Source organism: Poromitra crassiceps (assembly GCF_964638095.1).
Source record: "Poromitra crassiceps genome assembly, chromosome: 17".
In the NCBI taxonomy this organism is placed as follows: domain Eukaryota; kingdom Metazoa; phylum Chordata; class Actinopteri; order Beryciformes; family Melamphaidae; genus Poromitra; species Poromitra crassiceps.
In genome coordinates, this window is record NC_139635.1 from 33,439,739 (window position 1) to 33,457,420 (window position 17,682).

The 17,682-nt window shown below is 47.1% G+C and overlaps 1 protein-coding gene across 1 annotated transcript in view; it reads left to right on the top strand.

The window, feature by feature from the left end:
- Nucleotides 1-712: 712 nt before the first annotated feature.
- Nucleotides 713-17,682, top strand: part of yes1 (YES proto-oncogene 1, Src family tyrosine kinase) — a gene marked incomplete at its 3' end in the record, with an annotated part of 40,816 nt that continues 23,846 nt past the window's right edge. Inside the window, exons 1-2 of the mRNA XM_083653835.1 lie at nucleotides 713-1,008; nucleotides 16,010-16,294. Of these exons, the coding sequence (XP_083509961.1) occupies nucleotides 16,018-16,294 (277 nt within the window). The 5' untranslated portion in view covers nucleotides 713-1,008; nucleotides 16,010-16,017. The remainder of the gene's footprint in view (nucleotides 1,009-16,009; nucleotides 16,295-17,682) is intronic.

The window sequence follows — 17,682 nt, forward strand, 5'->3', positions numbered from 1 at the left end:
CACGCATACTCAAATTGGACAAGGTTCAAATGTTAGACAGAACCATGTGGATATGTAGCCTATGTTTCTTATATTTCTATTGTATATCATTATATTGAGTGGTGGCAATTAAAAGCCAATATTTGGCTACACATTGAATGTTCGCACCAACCTGAACCTGGGATGTCGGCCATATTGAGCACACGGGGAAATCTTTCAATACTTAGTGATGGTGCCTTCAGGTGCTGTCGGTGATTACGACATACATTCTCATGAACTATACAGTCAATGTGAACTACCCATACACAACAAAGTAACAAAATATGATTTGGAATGGGATAGTCAAAATTGTCTTTGGTCCCCACAAGTTGTGACGTTAACAGGCGGAGAGCCTGGGCGATAGTGTAACAAAAGAACCAAAGCTTAAATTCCCTGCTAAATTTGTGTAGGTATTTTATGCAACTAATTCCGCCACTGCACCACAAAATAGTCGATACTTTTCCAAAATAAAGCAACAGCCACTAAAACGAATGTTTGTCCATATTTTGTGTTTTGTTATCATTTGTAACCGTCAACATGTGCCAATTAAATGGTATTTACTAGGACTCCTGGAAACTCGGACCTCAAAAGTACGAGTTTAATAGGAGCACGTGAATGTAGCATGATTCCTCCTTTGGCCTCGCTGGCTCCTCGGTGCTAGTCTGCTATTGTTATGTATGTGGCTCTCTAGTCATAGCAGTGATATCTGCCTATTTTAACTGTTTTGCGTCGCTTTTACCCCACCAGACCCTGGGAAGACCCATGTATCCGCACCTGGGGGAATATTAGGATCTCAACAGAAGGACTTTGGGCTGGCAAGTAGTTTATCGGTAACGTTATGGGACAAACCGACGACTGAGATTCCACGTTAAGAGTAGAGACTGCCTGTGTCGGGTGTTTCCACTTGGATTGTACCCTAAACCACTGGGAAGCAAGATCACAGGACGCATGTAGCCTCACAAAAAAAACACAGCAAAGGTCGCTTTTAAGGTAAGTTAAGAAGTGCTCGCAAAATGAAATTATCTGGGGCAGATTTTGTTTGGGAAGTGAAGTGTGGCCTTGTAACGTTGGTCGCCCACTTGGAGAAAGTTGGGACAACGATCAGAGGAGTTTCCACGGTGTGTTGCGCATTGTAACATTTGTAACAAGTCAGTATCGCTACATTGTATCTGCACTGGTTTCGCTGGTGTGTGTGATATCAAAGCCTGCAGCTTTTCTCCAGCTTCATAATGGACCAATCTAATCTCCTATATGTGATTGGATTTATTTCACACAACAATAAATACAGCTCATATCCTCTCTCTCTCTCTCTTTCATTCATACACACGCACGCGATCTGCTGTGTAGGCCTGAGCTGTGATAGGCCTGTAGTACAAGATAACAGGAATATCCCATAAGAAGCAGATCTAACAAAATGACACCAACTCTTTCAGAACAGTTCACACAAAAAAATAAAATTGTGTCATCATCCACTACTCACACCCTCATGCCGTTTGAAACACAAGTGAAGTGTGGTCAACCACACACATCCACACATCCAGCACAACTCCAGAGAAAACCAGTAACCAATAGGGCTTTTCACACTACATGCTCTTAGCCCGGGCTAAGAGGCTCACTTAACCCCGGCTAAGTGTAGTGTAGAGATGACTTCATTACTGAAGTAGCCTACTAAACCAGCACTTCACAACTCAAGTCAATGGTGACTGGTTTTCTGAGTTGGGCTGACAACTTCCCCCTGTATGTTATAATATGGACAAACTTCACCTGTGTTTCAACTGGCATGAGGGCGAATTTCATTTTGTTGTTGTTGTTGTTGTTGTTGTTGTTGTTGTTGTTGAACTGATCCTTTACACCCAATAGTTTCCATGTGGCGGCTGCTCTCAGCGTGCTAATGCAACTCTGCAACACATTTACACACTCTTGACTCTACTACAATATCTGATGTGTGTGTGTGTGAGAGTGAGAGAGAAATGTTCATTGAGACATGAAGCACAGGAGGAGTGCTGCTGCTGTGTGTGTGTGTGTGTGTGTGTGTGTGTGTGTGTTGTGTGTGTGTGTGTGCGCGCGCGCGTGTGTGTGTTTATGCACTGTCCCTGAGTGTGCATTGTGTGCGTTACTGTGCACACGCTCTGTGTGTTTGAGCTCCGGAGCCACCCTAAATCCCCCCTCCATGGTAATCCTTCTGTTAGTACAGTCCCAGTCATTTCTCCCCTTCTCTCTCACACACACACACACACACACACACACACACACAGCTGGAATGAAGTTGGGCTGTTGGCAGGGGAGTGAGGACCGCTAACAGGTGCTGTTGGCTGGAGGTACAGAGTGACGTCGTCAGCTCAACTGGAGGCATGAGAGGTCCTTAAGTGTCCTGGGCACTGTGGCAGTGTCATTAAATATCCTCAAGTTAACTGATTAAAGGAGTGGGACGAAATATCGATATATTGTGATACTTCCTCTTGCGATACAGAAAAACACAGCCCTACCTCTCCCACCATCACTCTGGGTGACTCCCCAGTCAACACTGTGGAGTCCTTTTGCTTCCTGGGCTCAACAATCAGCCGCGACCTGAAATCAAAGCTTTCACCAAGAAGGCACAGCAGAGGATGGACTTTCTTCAGCGGCTGAGGAACTTCAAGGTGCCAAAGGCAGCATTGGCGAGTCCATCCTCACCATCACCGTCTGGTTATGCTGCTGCTGCCGCCCGCAAGGTCATCTCCAGACTGCAGCGCATCATCCGCAGAGCTGAAAAGGTGATCGGGCGTAGCCTGCCATCCATCCAGGTCCTACACACTGCCAGGATGCTAAAGCATTCTCATCAAATTATGGCCGACCCCACACATCCAGGACATAAACTCCCCAGGGTCCTCCTCCCCCATGGCAGAAGACTGATGTCTTGCAGTACCAGAACTTCCCGTCACAGGGACAGCTTCTACCCAACTGCTATCCGCCTCTTCAATGAGACCCGAAAGCCCCCCAAAATCAAGACTTTGCCAGTGCCACCCCGTCCGCCCCATCATACCCCCTGAGCAATTAGCCTCTGGCTTCCTCTTCAGTTACACAGATATCGTGATGTAATTGTAGATGAAATTTCTTGCAATCTTATTGGGGATCTCAGAATCGCTGTATCGTGGTACCATCGTTATCGAGGGCCAAGTATCGTATCATGCCAGTATCGGATCGTGAGTTACTCTGCGATTCCCACCCTAAAACAGTACAAGGTTTGTGTCAGTGGCAAGTTTTGGAGCCATACTCCACACCCCCACGTTAGATTAGCACATGCTGGCACACTGAAGTGGACTTGCGAGGACAAAAACAGAGGGCTCAGATTTCAGAGATCCAGATCCGACACTTGCTGTATGATGAGACTGTGGAAACCCTCTTTAGTGCTGGACTGCTGGACTGGAGTCGGAAACACAAGGAGAGCTCTTCTCTTTGTAGGCTGAAGATGGCTCTTTCTCTCTCCCAGACTCACTCCAGCCTTTTACAGGCACAGCAGGTGGCCTCAATGGCATGAATGGATTCGGAAGGAAGTCCCCCCCCCCCCCCCCCCCCCCCAAAGCCCCCTCTGCTTACTGTGATTGGCAGAAATGGCAGACTGCCCCGTCCCGAAGATAAGACCGCACTGCGCCCCAGAGAGTGCGCCAGGGCCATTTACGGAGTTATGCTTCAGTATGGGTTGCAGCCGCCTGGTGCCATCTCCTCTCTTCATCATTGTGATTATTGTTTACTAAACAAATCTTGTCAGGTATACCTATTTATTGTGTGGTCAACTTCCAGCCTGTTGACCGTGTTGTTGCTACGCAGCGCTGGGGGACGGGGGGACGGGGGCTTGGATTATAGGCCTAATTCAAGGCCCATCAGGGCGAGTTTTCTCTCGTATCTTCATGCCTTCGAATCACTAGAAACGGTTAAACGCCATGTTGGCCTCAATATCCTCATAATTAAAATGTAAGTCATAATGTGAAATTAACCAGAATGGATTCAAAACCGAAGCTCGGAGCACATCCGCTTTCATCGATAAGACTTATTGCCCTGCTTCCGCCCGCGTGACATCAGGGTGTCCGCAAGTATACCTTCCATATCCCCATGTTTCCATTTGCATAAACCACGTCTGTCAAAACCCTTTTGTTAATTCAAGGCCCATTTCTGATCGTTAAAACATTTCCAAGCACCACCACACCTTCCCAAATAACTGATAGGCTATCGTTCTGATATCTTGATGTGAGAGGTCCTCCGCTGCCCACTAGATGGCGCTCTGAGGCACCCACCAGTGTGCCGCGGCCCAGTGGTTGAGAAACACTGCCACAATAAACAGTGGGTCTTTCTTATTTCTTCATGCGATTAATTCAAACCAGAGTCTTGACTCTGACAAAACCTTTACGTCAGTGGTTCTCAACTGGTGGGTCGGGGGCACAAAAGTGGGTCGCGGGGCCGTTTTGAGTGATGTGTGCATGAAAAAAAAGTTATTCTACTCCTTGAGGATGCCGGCATCCATGGCCAACATTGCTGTCTTTCAGAGGCTGTAGCAGGCTCATTTTTAAAGCCAGATAGCTATCCACTGAAACTGGAAGGCCTTAGGGGACATTCACACCAAAAGCGTTTTTTTTCAGTCAGAACGCTATGAAAATCATGTTGAGAGCGCTTCCATTGCTCACAAAACACAGCGCACGGAGCGGTTTTTTTGTGCTCCGTTTGTTTTCCCCTGTAGTCGCGTGCAGTACAGATCAGAACACAACGACCACAAGGACGGTAGCCAGCTGGTTTTGTCTGTTTGATGTTGTTCACTGTCAACACGAAAGCCAGATTATTGCCAATTCTGGCAGCAGCGGAGGTTGGAGGATCCCTCGGGAGGAGAAAAGGTAGGATGAGTGTGGAAATGACTAGCAGCGTGCTTTTCCTCAATGTTCAACTTTTTTCAGCTTTAAAACGCCCACAGCGCTCCTCCAAAACAGACAACAGACCCCACCAGGAGTGGGGTCTGTTGTCCAAAAGAGGAGCACGTTTAGCGCGTCCTTACATAGAGAATGAATTGCAGAAAGACGCCGGCAGCTCCAAAAACGCTTTTGGTTTGAATGTCCCCTAAGGTGTCCATTGGTACCAAACATGGCATGCTAAACTTGTTTAAAAAGCATGTAGGCCTAAGGAAAAAAATCCGACATTTGGGTCACGACCATATGACTAAGAAAAATGTGGGTCGTGAGGCTAGACCAGTTGAGAACCACTGCTTTACGTGATTGCTGAAAGTGTGCAGTCAGTGCGTCACCGTTTTGTCCCGAGTGCAAAGATTGCGCAAGCGCTCAAAGGTTGCGCGGCCTCTCCCAGAAAAGCCTCCAAAGTGTCGTCTTCTTATCTGATGAACAGACTTGAGCGAGAGCTAAGAGTGGCGTCATGCTTGTGCTTGTTGAGTGCATCACACAGCTGCCAGAGGCGTCCCACTCTGCTATCGGAAGTACACCGTGAGAGCAAATATAGAATATAGGAGCGAATAGGATTAACTCATCAATTATACTGTAGGTTGACATACATCTCTTCTTCAGTTTTAGTTGAACCTTAGTTGACCCATGGGCTGACAGTTTGGCCTGATAGCAAGTAGCGGCGGGACTTGTTTACTCCCTTCTTTTCTCCTGGATGTGGCCTCCATGCCAGCTCTTTGCAGAAGCTCCTCGCTGTGGTTTCCTCATGAGGCCCAGGGAAGCAGCTTCATCTGACAGCTCAGGGCAGCACTGGGCAGCCTGGCACCCGCTCTCACGTGTCACATGGCCCTGAATGGGATCTGTGGCCCCGGCCTGTCTGTGAACACCACCCATGCTTTGTGGGCGCTGTTGCACTGTGTATGCCAGGGAGGAAAGTTGTGCACAAATATGTAAGGCAGGATGCAAATACATTGACACCTTCCTTATAGTTTGAAGAAAGTGCTTTTTGTTCACGTGGTTTGATGATCATTTTTGTTTTTTTGCAGAGGGCGTAAAATAATCTCTCAATGTTGCTCCACAAACTGCAGCAGAAAAGAAAGTGAGGTGTGTGTGTGTGTGTGTGTGTGTGTGTGTGTGTGTGTGTGTGTGTGTGTGTGTGTGTGTGTGTGTGTGTGTGTGTGTGCGTTCCTCTGGAGCCATCAAAAGAATGACACATCTCTCACTTTGTGTCTGTATAACAGCCTCATTAAGGGAGCGGAGCGGAGCCAATAATCTGCCCCTAATTTTATTTGCTGTGAAGTGATTGGTTGAGCTGTCATTAGCTATGCTAAATTTGTCGCCTGAGATAAAACATTAGTGGGGATAATAGTCATTGCCCCAAGCATTTCTCTTTTCTTCTTTTTTCTTGCATTGATGGGAGGCATCCCTTCCAGGATGACGGAGACGCCCAAGATGTCAGCAAGGTTGGGTTGTTTCCACTCTAGTCTCTTCCTCTGCGTACTCTACATGAGAGCTTTAGGATCCCAATATGAAGTCCTTAATGGAGTACCGCACGAATGAGTCCAGACAACACGGCTGCAGTGCTAAGTAACACTTGTAGCTGTAAAAGGCGATGGGATTTTTTAAATGGGAATTTAATTCTTCAAAAGTCGTAACGGTGCTCCTCGTTTGTGAAGATTCTCTTGCTGAACACAAACTTCGCTGTTTCATAAACTGTTGTCAACCCGCAGACCTTATTTCATGCGTGTAACCGAAATTGCTTTCCCCCCTAGGAACCAGCAGCGCAGGGGCTTCTGGGTAAAGCCTACAAACATATCTCCTCTCTGTGCTACTCTATTGATAGAGTAGAGCATCTTACTACCAGGGCGGCCGGCGGTTCCACCTGGCGCACAATTGCTCCACTGAGCATGCTCAGAACGGGAGGGAGAGAGAGCGAGCGAGCGAGGGCAAACCAATGAGGCACGGTAGAAATGAGCGCTGCCAGTTCAGCGGGCGAGGCAGCGGGGGGCACTAGAGAGAGAGGCGCCTGCTCAATTTCTAGTGTCAATAAAACGGTGATGGGGTCAATTGACGCTTTCCATGCTAAGTACTTATCGTACAGTGTGGATTAAAGTCACCAGGAAACGACATGAGCTATAATAAATACGACTTAATGCAATTTGCTCCAACGACAAACTTCCCATTCATATCAGCTGGTTTAGTCTGGACTGGCACAGGACCGCACCAGATGCTGTCGAGTCTGGAGAGGCATCTGCTCGAGTTGAATATTGGATTGATCACTGAGGTCATCGACTCCACCATTGTAAGGTCAAAGGTCAGGAGAATCGTTTGGCCTCCGCTGTCAGGCAGGGCGCCCTCATTAGCTTTTGTGCTGCTGCCTGGTGTGTTAGCATGTGTATGGGCTTCTATAGGAGACTGTGCTGTGCTCTATGGGGGAGCACCACAAGGCACTGTATTCAATCACTATTTTCGCTTTGTCCATAACAAAGGAGAGATGGGACTGACAAAAGAGTCAACCACAATCCTTTTTTCTGCAGCACTAACATGGGCAGAGATGATGTTTCCTCTAAGATGGAGGTGTAGTAGCGGGGGTGAAGTGCGCGTGTGTGAGAATTTTGTTTCGCACAAATTTTTTATTTTGCTTGCAAAGCGTGCCCTGTAGGGGTGTCACGATACACTCAGTTCACGATACGATACGTATCACGATACTGGGTTCACGATAACGATACGATACGATTTTAACAATATTTTTTTAAACTTGAATACCGTAATGACAATATATGACTGGAAAAGTAGTATTTTATTTGAAATGCACAAATACAAAACATGCTGTTGTGGGAAATTACAATAACAACTAGAAAAAACATGAGATTGGAGATAAGGCTTATCTTGAAATAGAATGAGTTACACCGTCACTTAGATTTACTTTGAACTAAAAGGTTTCTCAGCAGTATAAATTCTCATTATGCATCTTCAGTTTTTCTTCAAACTCAAACAACAAGACTTTTCTTAATCTATTTTTTATGCATCTTCAGTTTTTCCTGTCAAGTAAACAGTTTTGCCAGAAACTCAATTGAATGGTTTCTCTCCTGTATAACTTCTCATGTGTCTCTTCAGAGACTTGTTCAACTGAACTACCGTACTTTCCACACATTGAACTTCAATGAACAAAGACGTTTCTTAGTCTATTTTTTGATTTTTTGATTTTTTGATTTTTTGATTTTTTTTTTTTTTTGCGATATGAGATTTCATCTCAACGATACATATCGTGACGTTTTACTATCGCGAAATTTCGTGGGACGATATATTGTGACACCCCTAGTGCCCTGCCTATAGACGGTTTTAACTTGACAACAAAAACATTCTAAATTGAACCCCCGCTCACTTCCTGTTGCAGTGTTTGCTATGGACATAAAAGAAAAAAAAACATTCAAGTGCAGGACTGACCATTCCGTGAAAACCGTCTATACAGCTGAGCAGCGAAAACAAAAGTAACGATGTCGAGTGAATATTTCTGCAGTTTGCCGAATGCTGAGAAAAAGGAAGTGCTGTGGGGTTGCGCTCTGGTGAAAACCGTCTATATATACCCCGTTCAAGACAACTCGGACCGCCGGAAAAAATGGGTTCGGACCTGTAAAAAGTGAATTGAACGGTCGTTCAGGCCGGAATTACAGCTCGGAAATTCGGGTATCATTCAGAGCTCCGGTTTCTCCGAGTTGACGTCACAGCCACATCAAAATGGCTACTTGCATCGTTAATGATAATCACAGAATTATTATAAAGACGTTTGTTGACGTTTTAACACACAAGTTGAGTTCTTAATTATGTAATGTAATGTTTCATATGTGTTTGTATCATCTGTGTTTCGCTCTGTGTGAAATTCAGCATTCAGCATGTTCGGTTAGCATTGTTCGCTAGTAGGTAGCTACCATGCTAACGCGGGTTGCTATAGCAACAGTTTGGGCTTTCCCCCCGAGCGGGAGGTGCAGCGTGAACGCAAATCTGTCCAGGGCGGAGGTTCCGTGTTGAAACCTCCGGTGGGCCGAGTTGTCATGAATGCGGCATTAGTCTCCTGTCTAGTAGGAGATACAGTCAATACAATTGTATTTGGCAATAGGGATCTACAGTATTCCTAGACGGTTTTCACCAGAGTTTTCACTGTGGAGAAATGTAAATCAGTGTGGTTTTGGTTATCATGAGAAAGAGCTTGAGAGGTTGCATACCATAGCAGCTATAGACAGTCAGCCCCAGTCCCTAAGGAAGGGCCTTTGTTGGCTGCCTGGTTTTCTTGAAGAATGTGTTGTTGTTTGGTCTATGTAGCAGCAAGAGCAAGACATATTTGTTTGACATAAGACATAAGTTTGTGTGTTGTTGTTGTTGTTGTTGATGATGATGATGATGATGATGATGATGATGAGAAAGCAAGGCTTAGTTGCTGCTTGCCTCCCATCAGTTTCAGCCTAAGCCTAAATCATCTTTTTAATGTAATATCCCAAGATTAATTCTGGCTTTCACTCCAGGCTATCTTCCATCCTGTGGTGTTGTGTTGAGGAACGGTGCCATACGATCCATTAAAGGAATGGGACTTTTTAACACACGAGCTCAAATCCATTCGTAATGCCGAATCTTCTAGACGTACATTTTGGTATCACCGATCAAAGGAATCTAGTCTGCTGTGAGTGAAACTGCTGATTGCTTTCACATGCCTCGGTCCGCACTGAAACTGCGTCAGTCATTTAAATCACGATGTGCCTAAACTTAACACCTTGAGTGCCATGGACGAGATATCTCGTCTTACATAATCCACCCGTTGAGTGCCAAAGACGAGATATCTCGTCTTACATAAACATTTTTTTTTTTTGACGGTGGGACATCAATCAACCCCTTTTACGTCTTCTATATCAATATTGGAGGAAGAGAATGTGTATAATCTATTTTACCGACCACTAAGTGGCGACAGTTCTCTCCAGACAGAGAGAAAGCCACAGCCACGGGTCCGCTGGAAAGCCAGTCTAATTTTCAAGGAAATAGCTGGGCGAAAACTTTTTCGATTTCACACACACACACACACACACACACACACGCGCGCGCGCGCACACACACACACACACTCGAGTACCTTTGCGCATAAATAAGACCAGAATCGCAAAAGCTTCTTCAAAGCTCTCAGCCGACACCTCAAGAAACGAACGAGCCAGTTTTACAGTCCAGACTGCCCGAGAGCGGCCGCGGAGCCTCCTCCCTCCGCAGCACAGACGGAGGGAGGAGTTTGGAGACACACACACACACACACACACACACACACAATACAGTATACAGACTTGCCCAAGGGCACCCATAATCACAGGCACGTGAGGTGGTTCTAAAAATCCATTTATCTCTAAACTCTCTGAAAATCTCTGAAACCATGCTGTACTCAACGGCTAATATCTACATAACTACTAACTCTGCAAACTAACTCTTTTAGACAGAGAAAGCACACATTCTATTAGTTCTTTTTAGATGATTGGTGTTCACGAAGTCTTAACAGAAAAGAATCCTCGGCTCTTGTAAAATGAGCCAGAATCCTCAAAAAAAAACCTGGCACAACTTACCTACAGGATTGAAAAAACGGCTGGCACTCAATGTGTTAAGTGACCTCGTCCTCTGGAGCACACCGATATCGCTGTGCTCCTCCTGTTTGAAAGTATTTTGAAACACTTTGTAAATAATATTCTGCTTCACTGCCTCTTTTTGAGTTGTGGCTAGAAGTCGTCCAGATACCTTGATCAATGTTAAGTAGGGGTGTCACGATACACTCAGTTCACGATACGATACGTATCACGATACTGGGTTCACGATAACGATACGATACGATACGATTTTAACAATATTTTTTTAAACTTGAATAATGACAATATATGACTGGAAAAGTAGTATTTTATTTGAAATGCACAAATACAAAACATGCTGTTGTGGGAAATTGTTATTACAATAACAACTAGAAAAAACATGAGATTGGAGATAAGGCTTATCTTGAAATAGAATGAGTTACACCGTCACTTAGATTTACTTTGAACTAAAAGGTTTCTCAGCAGTATAAATTCTCATTATGCATCTTCAGTTTTTCTTCAAACTCAAACAACAAGACTTTTCTTAGTCTATTTTTTATGCATCTTCAGTTTTTCCTGTCAAGTAAACAGTTTTGCCAGAAACTCAATTGAATGGTTTCTCTCCTGTATAACTTCTCATGTGTCTCTTCAGAGACTTGTTCAACTGAACTACTTTCCACACATTGAACTTCAACAAACAAAGACGTTTCTTTGTCTATTAAATTTTTTTTTTTTTTTTTTTTTTTTTTTTTCACGATATGAGATTTCATCTCAACGATACATATCGTGACGTTTTACTATCGCGAAATTTCGTGGGACGATATATTGTGACACCCCTAATGTTAAGTGAAACTGCTTTGATCATCCGGGTTGTCTTTGCTCAGGCTCAGCTGCTGGTCAGGACAGAATCCAGCTATTATTTACCATTCTGATCGTCATCGCCACCACCGATAGTCTGATCTCATCAGGATTAAGCAGTCACCCAAAACAGGATTATTTGCTCAAATACCCCACAACAAAGGATTTTGAAGCATCAACCATATTGGGATACCCTCCCTGCCCAGTCTGCACTGACACCCATTCTCCATGTTGACTTACCCTCCTCTCAGGTCAGCCGTTAGTTAGCTTTAGCATTAGCTTTGGTGTCTGCGCTAAGTGGCTCCTAAGCCTATTTTAGAGTGGTGTTGGCATTTGGAACTGTGGGGAGGTTGACTCAGAGGTCAAAGGTGGTAGTCAGGAGGACATTGGCTTCTGCTCTAATGTCACAAATGACATGTGTCATTCATTGGCAGAGGTTAATGTGTACTGACCAGACCTGAATCAAAGTGTATATTATTTCGTAGTGTTTTAACATGGAGGCCAGATAGGAGGGGTTTGCCATATAGTGTGAACAAAAGTGTGAACAAACAGCCAAACTGGGAGAACTGTTATTATATTTGCTTCAAGACAATGACTCTGTCTCCACCACCCTGCCTCTCTCGCCCTCTCTCTCCTCCCTCCATATCATCACCCTGCCTCTCTCGCCCTCTCTCTCCTCCCTCCATATCATCACCCTGCCTCTCTCGCCCTCTCTCTCCTCCCTCCATCTCCATCACCCTGCCTCTCTCGCCCTCTCTCTCCTCCCTCCATATCATCACCCTGCCTCTCTCGCCCTCTCTCTCCTCCCTCCATCTCCATCACCCTGCCTCTCTCGCCCTCTCTCTCCTCCCTCCATATCATCACCCTGCCTCTCTCGCCCTCTCTCTCCTCCCTCCATATCATCACCCTGCCTCTCGCCCTCTCTCTCCTCCCTCCATATCATCACCCTGCCTCTCGCCCTCTCTCTCCACTCTCCATCTCATCACCCTGCCTCTCTCGCCCTCTCTCTCCTCCCTCCATATCATCACCCTGCCTCTCTCGCCCTCTCTCTCCTCCCTCCATCTCCATCACCCTGCCTCTCTCGCCCTCTCTCTCCTCCCTCCATATCATCACCCTGCCTCTCGCCCTCTCTCTCCTCCCTCCATATCATCACCCTGCCTCTCGCCCTCTCTCTCCACTCTCCATCTCATCACCCTGCCTCTCTCGCCCTCTCTCTCCTCCCTCCATATCATCACCCTGCCTCTCTCGCCCTCTCTCTCCTCCCTCCATATCATCACCCTGCCTCTCTCGCCCTCTCTCTCCTCCCTCCATATCATCACCCTGCCTCTCTCGCCCTCTCTCTCCTCCCTCCATCTCCATCACCCTGCCTCTCGCCCTCTCTCTCCTCCCTCCATATCATCACCCTGCCTCTCTCGCCCTCTCTCTCCTCCCTCCATCTCCATCACCCTGCCTCTCTCGCCCTCTCTCTCCTCCCTCCATCTCCATCACCCTGCCTCTCTCGCCCTCTCTCTCCTCCCTCCATCTCCATCACCCTGCCTCTCTCGCCCTCTCTCTCCTCCCTCCATATCATCACCCTGCCTCTCTCGCCCTCTCTCTACTCCCTCCATCTCCATCACCCTGCCTCTCTCGCCCTCTCTCTCCTCCCTCCATCTCCATCACCCTGCCTCTCTCGCCCTCTCTCTCCTCCCTCCATATCCGCAGCCTCAGCGTTTGCTTCTTAGTCAATATTGTTTCGTTTGTTCACGGGCGGAAGTCAATACACCATCCATCTCTAATAAGTAGATCCATATATCGATGGCTTAGCTACAGTGCTGCTCTTCACAGGCCAAGTCATTCTTGGAGAGAGCAATAACGGTTACTGCACCCATGTTCTTCACCAGAGAGGCAGAAAATGGTGCGGTCAAATCAACAATAGTATTCAAATGAATTCAAATGTATAGATCCGTATCTTTAAACTGTCTTCATAGCAAAGAGACGGCATTTTGGAGGAATGGCATTTGAAAATAGGAATAAAATCCAAATAACTCTAGCAGTAGGCTAAAGGTTTATTGTTAAAATGGTATATGTTATCACTGGGTATGTAGTAAAGCAGTAGTGGAGTAATCTTCCCTCCTATCCCATAGACCAGAACTGCAACGCGTCATCGCACTGCACCACGCCCCTTTTTGGGGGAATGCGGAAATCCTCTTTGACTCAGGCTGAACGGACACTGAGCGCACTTTATTCTATCATGTAAACGGCTTAATCACATTAGTATCTACAAACTCAGACTACTGGTAATAGTCGCATCGTTGTTGTGCGCATGTCAACGTGGCCATCTTGGTCCTTTAAGCGCCTAGCGCGCCTATCCATCCTGTATTCTGCCTCTCCTCCCTTTTGTCTTGGCTGCCTTCACACCCGAGGGGGCACTTTTGTTTGGTCGCAGTTTGAGGCCAATGTGGAAGTACCAAAAAAAGCAGTTCCTCGATCCCCCAAGAGGGGAGTCCACAAACCAATGATGTCACATCTATGGGTCGGACCCTTTCATCTCTGAGCCACACACACACACACACACACACACACACACACACACACACACACACACACACACACACGTGGGTGTGATGTGATGTGTGGCTGAGAGGCAGTGAAACTGTGTTGTAACGTTTCACAGTGCCAGGAGCTGACTCATCTCTAATGGATTGTTCCTGGAGTTGTTGAGAGTTCATCTGTCGTCGTCGTCGTGCCCTGGCAGCCTGTTCTGTCTTTTGTGTGCATTTGCATACAAGCACGCGCGCGCGCGCGCGCACACACACACATACACACACACACACACACACACACACACACACACGGACATACACACACAAAGACAAGGCCAGCCCTCTTTGGTCTCTGCAGGGTGTTGTTCCCTGAAGCTGTGACACCTGTTCCCCTCAGGCGCCACATTCCTCTGATCTGTCTCACACACAGACACACACGCACGCACGCACGCACACACACACACACACACACACACACACACACACAGAGGTATCAGGTAGCAGTGAGCTGTGTAGGGGAGACCTCTTGAACAGTGCGGGTCTTACATCTGTGTGTCTGCTAGCCTGATGCTTGGGGGAGCTGAAACGGCTGTGGGCCGTAACGGGATCTGTCAGCTGGGCCTACAGGCTTGTGTTGGGAATGTAAGTCATGTGAGGTCATTGTTGGCTCACATTCTTTGTTTTGGGGATGGGAGAGTTATGTTAAGACCCCGACAAACGCTCCAGGCGACGCACAGTATGAGAGTTATGTTAAGACCCCGAAATACGCTCCAGGCGACGCACAGTGCGATGCTTATCTCTGCAGTCTGCATTCGTGACACAAGCTCAACCCCCCCGGGAGCTTAAGCCTCGTCGCTTCTGTTGCTTATGCATCAGTGCTCTGTCCGGTCTGGATTACATTTACACCTGACATTATGTGTCTCCATATAACACACTTCAATCTCATTTCTCTTTCCCTCGCAGGTCCTAAATCACTATACCATCTTTCAAAACCCACCTGTTAACCCTATTCCCTCTATCTATTCCCTCTATCTATTCCCTCTATCTATTCCCTCTATCTATTCCCTCTATCTATTCCCTCTATCTATTCCCTCTATTTATTCGGTATCGGTATCGGGATATCTGTATCAAGGACGGAATGGCGTGTCATTGTGTTACACCTTTCGTTCCGCTACTGGAGGTAGTATCAGCCCCGAATCAACGTCTGTTCACATCTCCATGGCAACGATAGAACGGCATGCCTCCTTTCGTGGCGTAAAGCCTTTTTTCTGTGGAAACGCACCTAGAACACGCTTTTAAGCTGGCTTATTTGCCGGCCTTCCTAACAGCGATATTGCGGGATCTCTGTGTAAAAGTGGCCATTGAGTGTTGATTTGAGTAAAGTTGTGGACCAGTGATGTCATATCACTGGTCCACAAGGGCATGGTGCTACTGCTACAATGTACGCTATATGTACTTAATGGTTGCGAATGGTCATGGAAATTATATTCTAGGTCCTGGAAAAGTTGGGGGATTTAGTCTGTGGAAAAGTGTGGGAACCCTGAGCTGCTTGGGAGAGTTGCCGATGGCTCTGGTATTAAATTCAGGTATCGGAAATCCGGGATCTCAACTGGGGGGGAAATTGATGTGTGCATCTCTAATTCCCTCCATCTTATGACTCCTACTTTTCTTGTCTTTTATTTTTACGTTTATAAATGTAGCTATTAAATCATTTTGCTTTATGTGTTGAGTGTACCTAGAAGAAAAGCGCTATACAAATCGAATGTATTATTATTAATATTCACATGCCTTCAAATGTCTAGTGAACAACACCTTGTCTCACTTGTCTCCAATCCATGAGTAGCTGACTCCTAGACGATCCTTTTCTGCCAAGGATGTTACTATCTGAGCCACCTCAGTTTCCCCCCTGGTGGATTAATCAAGTATTTCGTATCGTATCGTATCGTACCTGCCATGATGCAACCTGTTTGATTTGCCCCTGTCTCCTGATTGGATTCGTGCACAAAAGTTCCATTTGCGTACCTCCAATATGTGGGTTTAAAAACCAATCTCTTTTTTTAGAAGCAGCCAGTTAATGCTCCTCCTTCCGCTCCTCTTCCCCCAGGCTTGACGATGGGTTGCGTCAGGAGCAAAGAGGACAAGGGCCCGGCGCTGAAGTACCGACCCGACAACTCCAACGCCGCGCCGGCCAACGCCCACATGGGTCACTACGGGCCCGACCCCACCCTGCTGGGCCACTCCCCGGCCATGAAGACGCACAACAACAGCTACAGCAGTCAGGGCCTCACGCCCTTCGGCGGGGCTTCGTCCATCATGACGCCGTTTGGTGGGGCGTCCACCTCCTTCACCTCGGTGGCTGTGAGCAGCCCCTTCCCCAATGTCATCACAGGTCAGTTTGGGCAGGGGGGTTCTCAGTGTTGTCACAGGTCAGTTTGAGCAGGGGGCTTCCTCAGTGTCATCACAGGTCAGTTCTCAGTGTCATCACAGGTCAGTTTGGGCAGGGGGCTTCCTCAGTGTCGTCACAGGTCAGTTCTCAGTGTCATCACAGGTCAGTTTGAGCAGGGGGGTTCTCAGTGTCATCACAGGTCAGTTTGGGCAGGGGGGTTCTCAGTGTCATCACAGGTCAGTTTGGGCAGGGGGGTTCTCAGTGTCATCACAGGTCAGTTTGAGCAGGGGGGTTCTCAGTGTCATCACAGGTCAGTTTGGGCAGGGGGCTTCCTCAGTGTCGTCACAGGTCAGTTCTCAGTGTCATCACAGGTCAGTTTGAGCAGGGGGGTTCTCAGTGTCATCACAGGTCAGTTTGGGCAGGGGGGTTCTCAGTGTCATCACAGGTCAGTTTGGGCAGGGGGGTTCTCAGTGTCATCACAGGTCAGTTTGAGCAGGGGGGTTCTCAGTGTCATCACAGGTCAGTTTGAGCAGGGGGGTTCTCAGTGTCATCACAGGTCAGTTTGAGCAGGGGGGTTCTCAGTGTCATCACAGGTCAGTTTGGGCAGGGGGGTTCTCAGTGTCGTCACAGGTCAGTTCTCAGTGTTGTCACAGGTCAGTTTGAGCAGGGGGCTTCATCAGTGTCATCACAGGTCAGTTTGTGCAGGGGGCTTCATCAGTGTCATCACAGGTCAGTTTGGGCAGGGGGCTTCCTCAGTGTCGTGTCATTACAGGTCAGTTTGGGCAGGGGGCTTCCTCAGTGTCGTGTCATCACAGGTCAGTTTGGGCAGGGGGCTTCCTCAGTGTCGTGTCATCACAGGTCAGTTTGGGCAGGGGGCTTCCTCAGTGTCGTGTCATCACAGGTCAGTTTGGGCAGGGGGCTTCCTCAGTGTCGTGTCGTCACAGGTCAGTTTGGGCAGGGGGCTTCCTCAGTGTCGTGTCGTCACAGGTCAGTTTGGGCAGGGGGCTTCCTCAGTGTCGTGTCGTCACAGGTCAGTTTGGGCAGGGGGCTTCCTCAGTGTCGTGTTGTCACAGGTCAGTTTGGGCAGGGGGGTTCTCAGTGTCGTGTCGTCACAGGTCAGTTTGGGCAGGGGGGTTCTCAGTGTCGTCACAGGTCAGTTTGGGCAGGGGGGTTTGAGAGGGTGAAACCAGAGACCAGGGTTCCCGCAGGCCTTGAAAATGCTAGATTTTTGGGGTGTATTTGAGTCAAAGAATAATATAAAATTTAAAGTTTGTGTTTAAACTAATGTCTTGAACGTGGGGATGCACCGATATAAAAAATTTGGCCGATAGCAATAACCAATGATGCAATCATTGCGATTTTGGCTGATAACCGATATTTACAGATGTCGA